Here is a 12,621-nt window from a genome sequence, read left to right as displayed (position 1 = left end):
AAATAATTAACTTTCTCCCGGACAATTCATAATGTTTAACAATTGTACTTCTTTTCTTTATAGCAATGCCGATGGAGTTGGGAATTATGTGGGTTCAGTACCCGTGGTAAGTTTCAATTCGGTTATATGTACACAAAATGGGCATATGTACGTATTTTATGTACTAATTTAATTTTGACGTTTGCAGGATTTTTGGGGAAATTGCGTGTGATATTCGTGGGATTTTAACAGAGTCCACAACCTACGCATCCATCCTCACAATTGTCGCTTTCACGTAATTTACCAATATTTAGTAATATTACATGCTTACTTTACATATGTATATATTTGTCATTGTTTATGTTAACATAGAGCGGAGCGCTACAATGCTATTTGCAATCCGATGAAGTAAGTTCGTGTCCACATCTTTCTTGGTATATGCATTTTTATAACGAGATTTTATCATTACTTTCATTATTATTGCAGAACTCAGACAAAGTCCAAGTTTAGTAGAGCTACACGAGTGATCTGTTTAATCTGGATTGTAAGTAAAATTATACTTTTGATACATTATGTGCATATACTATTAACCTACTGGCTGTGTCTGCAGATCTCAATTGCATCCGCGCTACCCTGGGGATATTACACGAAGGTAATTATTTGTGGGGAGTTTGTCCCCGTTTGTTCTTTTTCGATCATCAGGATTGGATCTCGGTCTAATGATAAAACCGGACAACTCTCTTGTCAACCTCCCCGAAATTATATATTTACATGGGGTGGATTACCCATCTATAAAGTTTCCTGGAGGTTTACAAGATAGCCGTCCGGTCTCACCATTAGGACGATATATCAACGACTATATATACGTATCAATTGAATTTGCTGATAACTATACCAGGTATTTCTAAATACGTTTGCAAGAATAATACGCATAATTGAATTAGCAGAGTTTGCAAGTCCATTATAGATTTTTTGGTAATGGACCAGTTTCCGCTAGATATCCATTCTTTCACTGCACAAACATAACCTTCGGAATAATGGGAGTTCTACATGTATACTCGCATTTGCATCTATGAGTTCATTATATTTCTGGTAGTTTGAACAAAAATCGGTTATGCACAGTCCGTTGAAAGATATTACAAATGAGCTTTTAAAAATTTAGTAGGCATACACGGGTACATATTATCTTAAGGCAAACACATGTATGCTTATGTACACGCTTGCACAGTTGAAGGTTACTCATCCAACAAAAATGAATGATAAAGTCAAGTCATGGAGGAATTGCTGATATGATAACATTTTTGAATTGTCGTTCAAATGGTCAGCTTTACATTTGTATTCTCATTTCGTAGAGCTATTCAACCGTAATTCCCATTTCAATTCCCGTATGAAACCAAACAAACATGGGAGGACTTTCACGAGAGGAGCTGTGCTGACCAATTTCATTTCTTTATATTACTGCTCCTGCAGATCTGCTGTGTGCGGAAGGGGAGAAAATTACAGTCATTCATCGCTCCACCATTCCACTTCAGACTTCATTGAACTTTGCCACTTTCACCATCTCTTCACCACCATGAAAGAGCACTTGAATGAACCACCAAGTTTGACTCTTCTGACTTAAATGCTCCCCATTAGGGCTGCTAACGTATTACTATAAAGCTACATCTTAACTCTGCCACTCACCTTTCTCTGGGGGAGAAAACTCTTTCACGACTTTAGGTTTTTATTGCAACCGTTCTCCACCGTATACCCTTTTTAAATACTTTACTACAAATGTGCATGATCATGAAGATGTTATAGCACAAGTTAGTTGAGTCTGTTTTACTTATGCACACATTTTCAGAGAATTTGGTGTAATTCCATTGATCGAACGGAAACAATCAGTCTAAAAAGTGCAATAGTCATGCCCACAGTACTCAAGTATCTAATGCTTAATTTCCGTTAATGGAAAACATGATAACGATTTGACGCATGGAAATCTTCACTTATTCATCCACCCATTATTTCGTGCACTCGATGGTGTGTACAACTTTCTTCTCATACCATCAATGGTGAAGAGGCCGAATGTTGTGTACAGATGGATAAGATCGAGGAAGAAAATACTTTGGGATGGGAAAGTTCGGCAGAATAATGTGGTGCATGTCTGGAGTGCAGAAATAATATAAATCAGAGTCTCAAGCGTTTGTCCATTATTTATTTGTTTTCCATCAGAGTAAAAGTGGTCAACAACGACCATGTAGGCGTGTATATATGTATACATTACCAAAGAAATATTTGCACGTATGTCCGTTTATACTTCATACGTAGCGTACGTAGCCAACAATAGAGTGTTGACCATGGAAGTTTAGCCATTCTACACTACTATTTTTTGGTCACGTTGCCAGCTAAATGGTTTGGTCTTGACATGCAAGTCGTGAATTTTACAAAATTTTGTTTTTAGTAGGACAACTCCAGCTCAGCCCTTTCATATTCTGCTTTTTCGGGAGGAGTGAGTGTTCAGAAGGAAATAGATAAGAGGGAAAAAGTGGCTTCCTCTTACCCACTGCCGCTGCACTCTTTCTTTGCACACACCTCTTCGTGTCACATAAATTGCTCGTCTGCATTTCTCCTTCAGGGCAATTTGCTCCGCTGAAAAGGCAAAATGTAGAAATAGCGATGAAAAAAGAGGTGAAAATGTGTGGGTTTAGATTTTTCCTGATCCATTTATAGAACTAAATTCTATTCTTCGCAGAGGAGGATGGGGCCTTATTTCATTTTATCGAGACGGGTGTAAACTAGGATATATGTATTTATCTCGGTATGGGCAGAAGCAGCGACGGCCGATAACAATAAAGAATGGGGAGAGAGGAATGGATTGGAATGAGAACCGAGATAGTGAATGAATGACTCAACCGCGATGATGCAAGATTTTTGTTCACCATCATGTACATTTTAATCAGGTATAATCAGCACATATGCCGTCAGTAGAACTGATATACCTCACAAGTTCCCCTAAACCTACGGGCTGATATGGGAGAAAGTATCTGCGTATATTCGCTGTGTTTGGGGGTACGAACGTGCAGGATGAATGGAAAAGTCAGAGTTATTTATAGAGGATGAGAGAACGTTTAAAAATGCGGCCAGATGTCCGTAATGTCTCATTTCATTGCTTCCCCAATCCAATTTGCTTTCTCCTCCAGTGAATGAGGCACTGATGAAATGAGAGCCAGCTTCTCCATTCCCATCACCGCACAAAGCAGAGGGAATACAAACACAGTCGCCTTCTACTCTTACCTATGCAATGAATCCATGGTCGAGAAAAAGCGTCGTTATTTATTACACCGTCTAACACATTAATTCGGCACAAGACGAGTAAAATACTCATTCCCAGGTGGTACCAGCACACGTACATGGGTACATATGCAGAGTGAAAGCAAAAAGCTGTGGTTTGTAACATTTCTCTGGCAAATAACTAATTTGAGATTCAGATACATGCTAATGCAACAACAAAAGTCGCAACTACATAACTGCATCACTTCGGTCTCCAAAACACTTTTAGTTGAATTAAAAAGTAACATGTGTTGAATGGACTCTGAACAATAGAGTCAAAGGAATGTCTGTGGGCGAACAAATATTTAAAAAATATGCTGGTTATTGATTTGAGAACATGTAATTGGTACCCCAATCTTGATAATGTTGTGTCATATTCTCTAGGTGAACTACGTCCTAGACCCGCACAACAACACAATGTTAGAGTCGGCCTGGTGCGGAGTTCCATTTGACAAGCCCGACTTATCATGTCAAATTCTGATGCTGCTTTCTACCATGCTTTTCTTTGTGGCACCCATGACGCTGATTTTGATCCTGTATCTTCGAATTGCCCTCGTCCTCCATCGCAGCTCCCGCAATGGCTCTCTGCGTCGGTGTTGCGCCACACAGCATCAACCAAGCTACAACAATGGCACCCCGAACAATGGAAATGGTCCACGTGCCCTTCCTTCCACTCCGCAACAAAGTTATTCCAACTACAGTGCCAAACGGTGTCAGGCAGAACGGGCCCACATGCAGAGTCGACGAGCTGTAATTCGCATGCTGGGTAAGTCCCATGGAAAACAAAACCATTCCATTGAAGTGAGTTCATTGTGCGGTTAGAAAAGTCAAACGGGTCTGATAACCCAACCAATACATACATACGACTAGTAAATTTATGCAGTATCCATCCACCAGCAAGTTGATATAGGCTTAAGATGATATGTTCTATGCTGTAAAGCATATTATTAATCATAGACTAATGTGAATACGACTTTCTCGCCACCATTTTGTGGTTACAGGCGCGCCACAAGATCAGAGCTATTTTTGGTTTTATATTGGTGAAAAAAATCGGGTGCTACCCGCAGGGAAAGATTATAAAGACTTTTAGTCCTGATTGTGCCCGTTAGTATGTAAGGTGTAGCCATCAGGATTTGTCTATCACCTTCTAAATTACTCCCAAGGGATGCAGGCAGGCAGACAGATGCGTGTTGCCGGTGAAAGCATTTTTCCGATGTATGTAACAGCTTGAATGGGGATAGCTGGAGATATTTTCGACATAATAACTACTTACTGTGCAGCGACAACTTGAACCTTAGCATCCTGTATTAAGTATTAATGGTAAAATATACAGCACGATAAGGGTTCCCTCTTCACATGGAAGTTGAAGGTGTATATTAACAACTTTTTATTTGTCATTCAGTTGCAATATGCATAGCGTTCTTCGTCTTGTGGGCCCCGTTTCATTCACAGGTGGGTGAAAATTTTATTTTTGGAACTCCCAAATTTTGTAATTATACTGCATCTGATCTTGTATATGTGTTAATTATTATTCAAGCGTCTCATGTTCGTGTACGTCACTTTATACGGCGAATGGACACCACTCCTCAGGGACCTCAACCAGAATATTTTTTACGTGGCAGGCAAGTATTCAAATATAAATTCACCAAATTCCAATTAAACTGACGTTACAAACTAATGGACTAGTCATGCAACTTCAGACGCAAATCCACACTAAAACTCTCTCATGGGAATACATGTGTTTCATAAACTATGTTTTGGCCACCACAACTTTGATCGCACACATCACAAATGAGAATTTGAGTTCAATATGATGAGAAAAGTTTAATAAAAGTTTAATGTTGTCGGGAATAGAAATTGTCCCTCGATATCAAGTATGAGTCAAAACAGGAACACTATAAATGCAAACATTAATTTTAAAAATATTAGATCGAAATTCAATTAGTGAATTTCATACATATCCGCACCCACAGAATCTGCACCTTCTATCGTAGATCCTAAAATCAAAAATATTAATCAAGAATGTATAATACATAGATAAACTATTCTCAGAATTTGAGCAACCACATTCCTCAGTCATGGCATAAATAATGCCAGTAAATATGTATGTATACACTAACATATTTGATTTCACGTCATTTCATTTCTTTGAAGTGGCTTAGCTCACCGTATGAACAATGTGTACGAGTTGTGTCAATAAAACAGGGGAAATCTACTACTTCGTAGTGGTGATTTTCACTTTTACTTGTTTAAATGCGTATGTAATTTCCAGAAATACCACTAGAAAACGAAATTCAGTTACGTCTACCAGCTTTCACCGCTACTCATTTGTGTATCGGCATAACATTGGATGAAATTCAATTGAATCCTGACTAATACTCAATGATTTTCCATTATGAAACACAATGCTACTTGAATCACCTATTCAAATATGTTATGTGTGCATATATTGTAAACAACTGACACATATTTGATCGCTCTTTATATATTTTACTTATGTATGTATGTGCTCATAAGGAAATGCTAAAAATTTATACTCTGCTGCTTTATTTTGCAGGAGTATTCTACTTTTTGAGCTCCACAACGAACCCTATACTTTACTCCGTAATGTCTAAACGATTTAGGTACGTTCATACATATCCGCATTGTGTAGGACAGAGATGCAATGATTTAATGCAATTGATTCCATGGTTTAGACGGGCCTTTCGGGACAAGTTGTGCCAATCTGACGGATGCTGTCTCTGCATGTGCTGTTCGGAAGTAGTAATTATCGGAGGGGGTGCGGCGTCAGCTCCACCTGGCCCCATTCGAGTTCGACCAGGAGACTCCCAGAGCACAACCACGCGACAGAGACTATTGGCCACCTATACCCCAGCCAACCGAAACCTATCCGTCAACAATCTCAACAGGCCTCAGAGAGAACTCACGTTTGCCCCTGGTAAGTTTCTTTATTTTGTTGTTAATATACTGCCTCTGCACAATAAAAAAACTCCTTTGTAATTCCAAAGTTTATTGCGAACGGTTCTAGTGAGTTGAGAGCGTGCTCATTTGTTAAAGTCATATAAATCACAGTGGCAATGTCCATGTCGATCGCCAAAAAAAAACAACTCTGCAAATTAGATGCTAGTTGTGTGTTTCACAAACCACGAGAAATCAGGTCACACCGGTCACGATGTGTAGCAACAATAAGAAAGTGAAAGTTGTAGATACAGACACAGAGAGCGGAAAACAACCCCTGGGCATGGATAGGATAGTTGTTGAAAGTTTCATTAAACGAGCAACAAGTCGAACTCTTGAGATTATTTTACTTATCCAAATGTTATCATCCTTCGAATTACAATCATCACACTTGTTACGATACTCATTCCCTAGGTTCACATCTCAGCACCATGAATCACGCATTCAGAGCACTGCTAACCACGTGAAAAATAACAGGCTACAAAAATGATAATCCACGAAAATAATATTGTCAGCGATTCTTATACCTGCCCTTTACGATCGACATTAGGTCGTCAGATTCTATTGTATAAATAGCAACATTTCCTCCAGAAAAGCTGACTTAATAAAAAAGAAGGTTGCCCTTTTCCTCCAGACTCGGCACAAAAGCTACTTTGGCCAATAGAATTAAGATTCTACGTCATGTGGCAACGAACCAAAACCAAACAATGGGGGTACAATCTGGCTATGTTTTTCAATTTTTTCCTGTACAAACCTGACAAATTTTTAGATAAATCTGATCAATACTGGATTTACCTAGAATTTTTACATTTTGCAGTTGAGAGGGCAGTTAACGAGGAGTTTTCCTCCTCATCCAAGGATCGATTGCGCACTTACACATACCACAAAGGCAACGGGACAAAGAAAAGTCATTCCCTCCCAGGTTAGCTAAAACTATTATTTTATTAATTTCATATCAAGTACATTTTTAATCGAGTGCAAAATCTGATTGATTTTATCCGATATTTTTGCCCAGACTCGGCTCTGCTTCCCCTATGCTGCATCAACAACTCGGACGGAGGTGGTCAACACTACAACGCTCCGACAAGTACTCAGCCAACTAAGGAAACGTCGGTGGAATGGATTCTCAGAAAACGACTTCAGTCCAAAAGTGATGGAGACTCCCCTTCAATTCTCGAGGAATTTCATACTCCAACTGGCGACCAGGGACTCTATCCGCAAGGTACGACATTACGTTCACTACAACTTCATCCTCATTAGTAACAAGGTACAATTTTCCTAAATTGACTTTAGAAGGTCCAAATCCCACTTCGAAAAAGGGGCCGAAAAAGGGAAAATCGGCAGATGATCTTTGTCGAAATACCGGATGCGACCTGGCAAACCATCCCGTGGAGGACGAGGAGGAAGAGGAGGGGGAATTGGATTTGGTAGAAGCCAAAAGCAGCTTTGGCCTTCCTACTGAAGCACTAATCCCAAAAACTCCTACGTCGGGTTTATCAATTTTGACAGCGGAGAAGGAAGAACCTCCACCACCCATTCCGATTCTCAGCCACAAGAATAAATTTATATACAATGAGTTAAAAGAAGATTTGAAACTTGAAAACATGTTGATTACTAGCCAGTAAATTCACGCCAATGCTTTATTATTATTCAAGTTCTTTATGGTTCATGTAATTATTACGTATGTATATGCATACTTCAATAGCCAACCCAATATGTTATACATGTGTCAAGTGTTATGGTATACATATATAAAACTTGTACAGATATTAGAATACTTTTGGGCATGCAAAAAATTAATGGATGGTGCTATTATTGACTTTCTATCACTACTATGTACATACATCAATGTGTTTGTGTAATCTAGTCTCAAAAGAACTTGAAGCAGTCGAACTCCGACATCCCCAACATGTCCAACTATCGTGTATTTTAATATTAATCAATTTAACGTGTTGTTGATTATTATTGAGGGTATTCGTTATTTCTTCGTATCCTTAGTATCGTAAAATAATTTACGAAGCTTACGATCTAATTATGAACGCCCCACACAAAAAACATCGTAAAAATTCACAATTTCATAAAAATTAGATCCTTTTGCCTGTATTTATAAACCGCACCCGATTTAAGCTTTAATAAAAATTAACTAATCATCAAATCTACTTACTACAATGCCTCGAGTGTCGAAAAAGTTAAAACTACTTAGTGATATTGGGGAATATGCTGCAGCTACCGCAATCCTAACTGAAGATGAGGGAGAAATCGACCAGCAAATTCTGGAATACTTTGAAATTATTGCAGTAATTCAGTCGCAACGGTGTTCTGTTCCGAGAATTCGAGTCCCAAAATCAGATGAATGGTACCTCAGTGTGTTGGCCTCGTATGACGACACTCGGTTCAAGAAATATCTTCGTGTCACACGATTTGACTTTGGAAGAATTCTGGAAATGATTAGATGCCACTCTGTTTTTCAAGAAGTAACGAAGAAACAAATTCCAATCGAAAAACAACTAGCAATTGCTTTATACAAGTTTGGAACCAACGGTACAGCGTCAGGAGTAGGAAACGTGGCAGCTTTATTTGGTGTTGGAGACGGTGGCACTGTGATGATGTCAGTTAGACGAGTGATTAAGGTCCGACTTTAGTTTTAATACCTCATACGCCTCTCAAACATGCACAATTTTATTTGTGTAAATGTAGGCTCTGCTTCATTTAAAGAACGATTGGATCAAGTGGCCATCTCAAGAAGACCGGAAGGTTATCGAAAATTCAATGGAAGCTGAGTTGCCAAAGTGCATCGGTTACATTGATGGAAGTCACATTAATTTGGAAGAATCTCCCAACACTGATCCAGAATCGTACTTTGACCGGAAGCAAAATTATTTTATTCAGCTCCAGGCCGTATGTGACAACTCTAGAAAAATAATCAATATTTTTGTTGGATATCCTGGTTCAACACATGACGCCCGTGTCTTCAGCAATTCGAAAATTGGAAAACATCCCGAACTATTTTTATCTGAAGGTCAATGGATTGCTGGAGACTGCATACCCGGTCACAGACAAAGTTGTTACTCCCTTTCGCAGGAACTCCAACTTTGGCAATGAGAGACAAAGAAAGGGTTTCAATAAATATTTCGCAAGTTATCGGGTGAAAATCGAGTGTACATTTGGAGTCTTGAAAGCAACATTTTGCAGTCTAAAAGAACTTCGTGTGCGCATTAACGACGAGGGTGGACACAAACTGGCGTGCGAATGGATCTCTGCTTGTTGCATTTTATATAACATTATTCTGGAGTCTCTCGACAAACCGTCTGAAGGGGATGATTACTTTGAAGACGAGGATGAAATAAACCCCCCACATCATCATGTTTACCGAAATGCAAAACGAGAGGAGATTTTTTATTTTGTGATTAATAAGTTGGGATTGTAATTTTTGTAAATTATATTATATAAGTTTATTGAGTTGCCACATTTTTTACGAGTAAACAACTAAAAATTTAACAAACGAATTTTTTTAACAATTCATTTAAGCCTATAAGTTAAGTGTAAGACCAAACTAATTAATTATTTTGAACGGGTGTACGTAATTTGGCAATTTCTAGCTTGAATTTCATCTCTTGATCAATTCGATATTTTTCCACCTCAAACTGGTTCCGGATTTTCTCTTGCTCTAGCTCAAACTGTTTAAACTTTACCTCCTTTTCTACTTCAAATTGCTGTTTTTGTAGTTCAAGTTGTAGTTCTTTCTGATGCTTGTCAAAGTCCCATTTTTCTCGTTGAAATTCGATATCCGCTTTATGCATTTCTTGTCGCATGATGATGAGATCTGACAACGCTTTTGATCCTGAGGAGGGGATCGGCGACCGAGATTTTCGCTTAGTTCCAATGCGAATAATTGGGTTATCTTGTGACGGTCCGACTTCTTGAACGTTTGTTAAATGGTCGTTCAAGTCAAAAAAGTTATCCGCCGGGACTTGCTGACCGCTGTCATTATTTATTTCAGAGGAATCCAGAGTGAATGGAGGGTTGATGCTGAGCTTCTCTCCAAATATCTCGTCCAGGGTATCAAAATGAGGGCACATTTGCTTAATTGTATCTGAATACCGAGAAAAATTATACGCTGGCCTAATCATGATAAGATACTTTAAATTAAAGCGTATTTACCCTTAAAGTACTGCTCTCCATGCTCCGCTAACACTCCTTGGCCTGTCTGACTCCTCCATGTCAAAGTTTGTTGGTACTTTTTTTTCAAATTTCCAACTTGATGACGAACCTGGGAAGATGAGCAGTCTGGTAGGATCACTTTCTGAAGGAGAGTTGCATAAAATTAAGTAGCGTTTGGTTTTTCAATACATTTTCCTGATTTTATGACATCCACTAAATGCTGCAAAACAGATTCGTTTTCATTTGAAGTCCAACATCTTCGTGTTTTAGTTGCTGCTTCATCCCCGATTTTAGTACTAGCCACTTCTCCTTCTTTTATTTTTTTTCTCGGTGCAATTTCTTCTACAATTTGATTGTGAAATTAGTTCGTAAACACTTTTAAAACGCATTTAAAAGTGAGAATTTTCGGCTTTGAACTTACGAAGAAAAAACAAGGGGTCAAGCTTCGTAAACATCGTAAGCGTAGTAACGCGTTTTTCGATGAGAAAATCTTACGAAGCTTACAAAATCTCGTAAGCGTCGTAAGTTATTTTACGATACGAAGAATACTAAGGATACGAAGAAATAATGAATACCCTCATTATTTACGAAGAATGAACCACTTTTGTGATATTTGGGTATTTTTTTATATTTTATGTAGATTGGTATGATTATTACAGTACATACAATTTAAATCTATGTACGTTAATATAAATATGTATAAATAACCTCAAGCTCAAAACACTTTGTTATCTTGGCTATCTTTGTTATCTTTGAAATGTTATCTTGGCCAGATACGGAGTAAATACTTTCTTATAACGGTATTAAGTACGTGTACTCTGTGCGTCATTTAAATTAAATAAAACTCACAAAAAAAGTTAGGGAGTCAAACTTTCTCCCTCCACTGTGTACCTACTGTACGGTGAATGTGTTAAAATTAAACTTATTGTGATTTAATACCTTATTATACAAATTGAAATTGTTCTTGTAATTATCCAGCACAGCCAACAGGCTGCATAAGAATGCTTTATTTATTTTCAATCCTGTGTAGTAGAACACTGATGGTTTTTTTTATTTACGTAATAAAATGATTTTCATCAAACATATTATATAGATTTGTGTATTACGCTTGAGACTGAACCTTCTACGAATAACAACAAAGTATGCAGTAACCTTTGACTTTCATGATGTTTTTCACATAAAGTCGGTAATGCGATACTTTCATTCGGCAGTAATAGCGCTGATTGATGTAGTTGACAAAGATGTTTTAAACTTCAAAGTTCGAGTTCGAGTTCGAGTTCGAGTTCGAGTTCCTTCCTTGGATGATTGGTGCTTGCATGGTGGTTGGTGGCCATTGGTGGGTGATGAAAATGAGTTGATGGAGTAGGCTCATGCAAGGGAGGCTTTGGAGCAGTGAAAGCAGCAGAAGCTTTATTACACGTCTAGAATTCTGAGATTGCTTTGGCTTTCCCTTCGTCGGTGTTTGGTTTAATCTCATTTTATTTGTAGATCCCTCAAATAATATCAAACTCGACGCGATACGACGGTATACATCACGATGACGGGTATGCCATATATTTTTTCTACTGCGATGGGATGATGCATAGGTTAAAAGTCAACGGGGATCGAAGAAGGGATCCACTTTGATTAACTCAAAGGTACTCGTGACTCAATTTGAACTCATTCAAGCTTGCGAGTTGTTCAAGGTACATCATGCCATTAGCAAACAAAGAAACTGCTATCCAGTCATAGGCCTTGTTAACAACTAACAACAGTACAACACTAGGATCTCTCCCACGTAGATCCTTTGTATTTTGCATTGGCTTTGAATGTGCACATCCTTTTCGCTTCTCGTATTCCTCAACGAAAAGGAGGTAGATATATCAATAGGATGAAGACAACTTGAAATTTTATGGGGTCCGGCGAATTGCTGTTAACGCAAAAATCTTTAGCCTTGAAAAATTGCATTGACGATCACTTTCTCCAAGGACGAATGGAAAGAAACAAACATTTAAAAAATGTAAATAGCTTAATTCTTTCATCAGTCACTCACTTCAAGGAATTATTCCCCTTCGGCTGTTCAGTAAATTTTTAGCCCGAGTCAGAGCTAATGGAACCATCATTTCCGTCTGCCTCCCGGTACTAATAACTCTGGTTAAAATCATCCTATTGACTTGAAATTTGGGTGGTACGGGGCAAATGAGGAGTAAAGTTCGAAGATGAGCAAAATCACTC

At 38.3% G+C, this 12,621-nt stretch overlaps 2 protein-coding genes across 4 annotated transcripts in view; both read left to right on the top strand.

Moving 5' to 3' along the window:
* The window catches only part of LOC110846975 (pyrokinin-1 receptor-like), a 64,425-nt gene extending 52,926 nt beyond the window's left edge, over positions 1–11,499 (top strand). For 2 of the 3 annotated variants that reach the window (XM_035849537.1, XM_035849535.1), the window contains 13 exons: positions 64–106; positions 188–274; positions 352–387; positions 466–523; positions 590–631; positions 3,673–4,054; positions 4,691–4,740; positions 4,826–4,910; positions 5,846–5,912; positions 5,985–6,226; positions 7,064–7,168; positions 7,262–7,468; positions 7,540–11,499. In XM_035849537.1, the coding sequence (XP_035705430.1) occupies positions 64–106; positions 188–274; positions 352–387; positions 466–523; positions 590–631; positions 3,673–4,054; positions 4,691–4,740; positions 4,826–4,910; positions 5,846–5,912; positions 5,985–6,226; positions 7,064–7,168; positions 7,262–7,468; positions 7,540–7,871 (1,736 nt within the window). In that variant the 3' untranslated portion in view covers positions 7,872–11,499. The remainder of the gene's footprint in view (positions 1–63; positions 107–187; positions 275–351; positions 388–465; positions 524–589; positions 632–3,672; positions 4,055–4,690; positions 4,741–4,825; positions 4,911–5,845; positions 5,913–5,984; positions 6,227–7,063; positions 7,169–7,261; positions 7,469–7,539) is intronic. The other variant, XM_035849536.1, reaches the window with a different exon arrangement.
* Positions 8,415–9,348, top strand: LOC110846973 (protein ANTAGONIST OF LIKE HETEROCHROMATIN PROTEIN 1-like). The gene is made up of 2 exons (XM_022093811.1): positions 8,415–8,858; positions 8,944–9,348. The coding sequence occupies exons 1-2, from the start codon at positions 8,415–8,417 to the stop codon at positions 9,346–9,348; spliced, it is 849 nt and encodes a 282-aa protein (XP_021949503.1).
* Positions 11,500–12,621: the final 1,122 nt, after the last annotated feature.

This window comes from Folsomia candida, unplaced genomic scaffold (genome assembly GCF_002217175.1).
Source record: "Folsomia candida strain VU population unplaced genomic scaffold, ASM221717v1 Fcan01_Sc003, whole genome shotgun sequence".
NCBI classification, from domain to species: domain Eukaryota; kingdom Metazoa; phylum Arthropoda; class Collembola; order Entomobryomorpha; family Isotomidae; genus Folsomia; species Folsomia candida.
This window is presented reverse-complemented; position numbering and strand designations above follow the sequence as displayed.

Bases quoted from the DNA above. Each gene is read 5' to 3' on its own strand.
- LOC110846973 (XM_022093811.1), top strand. From the start codon at position 8,415: ATGCCTCGAGTGTCGAAAAAGTTAAAACTACTTAGTGATATTGGGGAA. The intron at 8,859-8,943 runs GTTAGACGAGTG...GTGTAAATGTAG, and splicing joins GTGGCACTGTGATGATGTCA to GCTCTGCTTCATTTAAAGAA.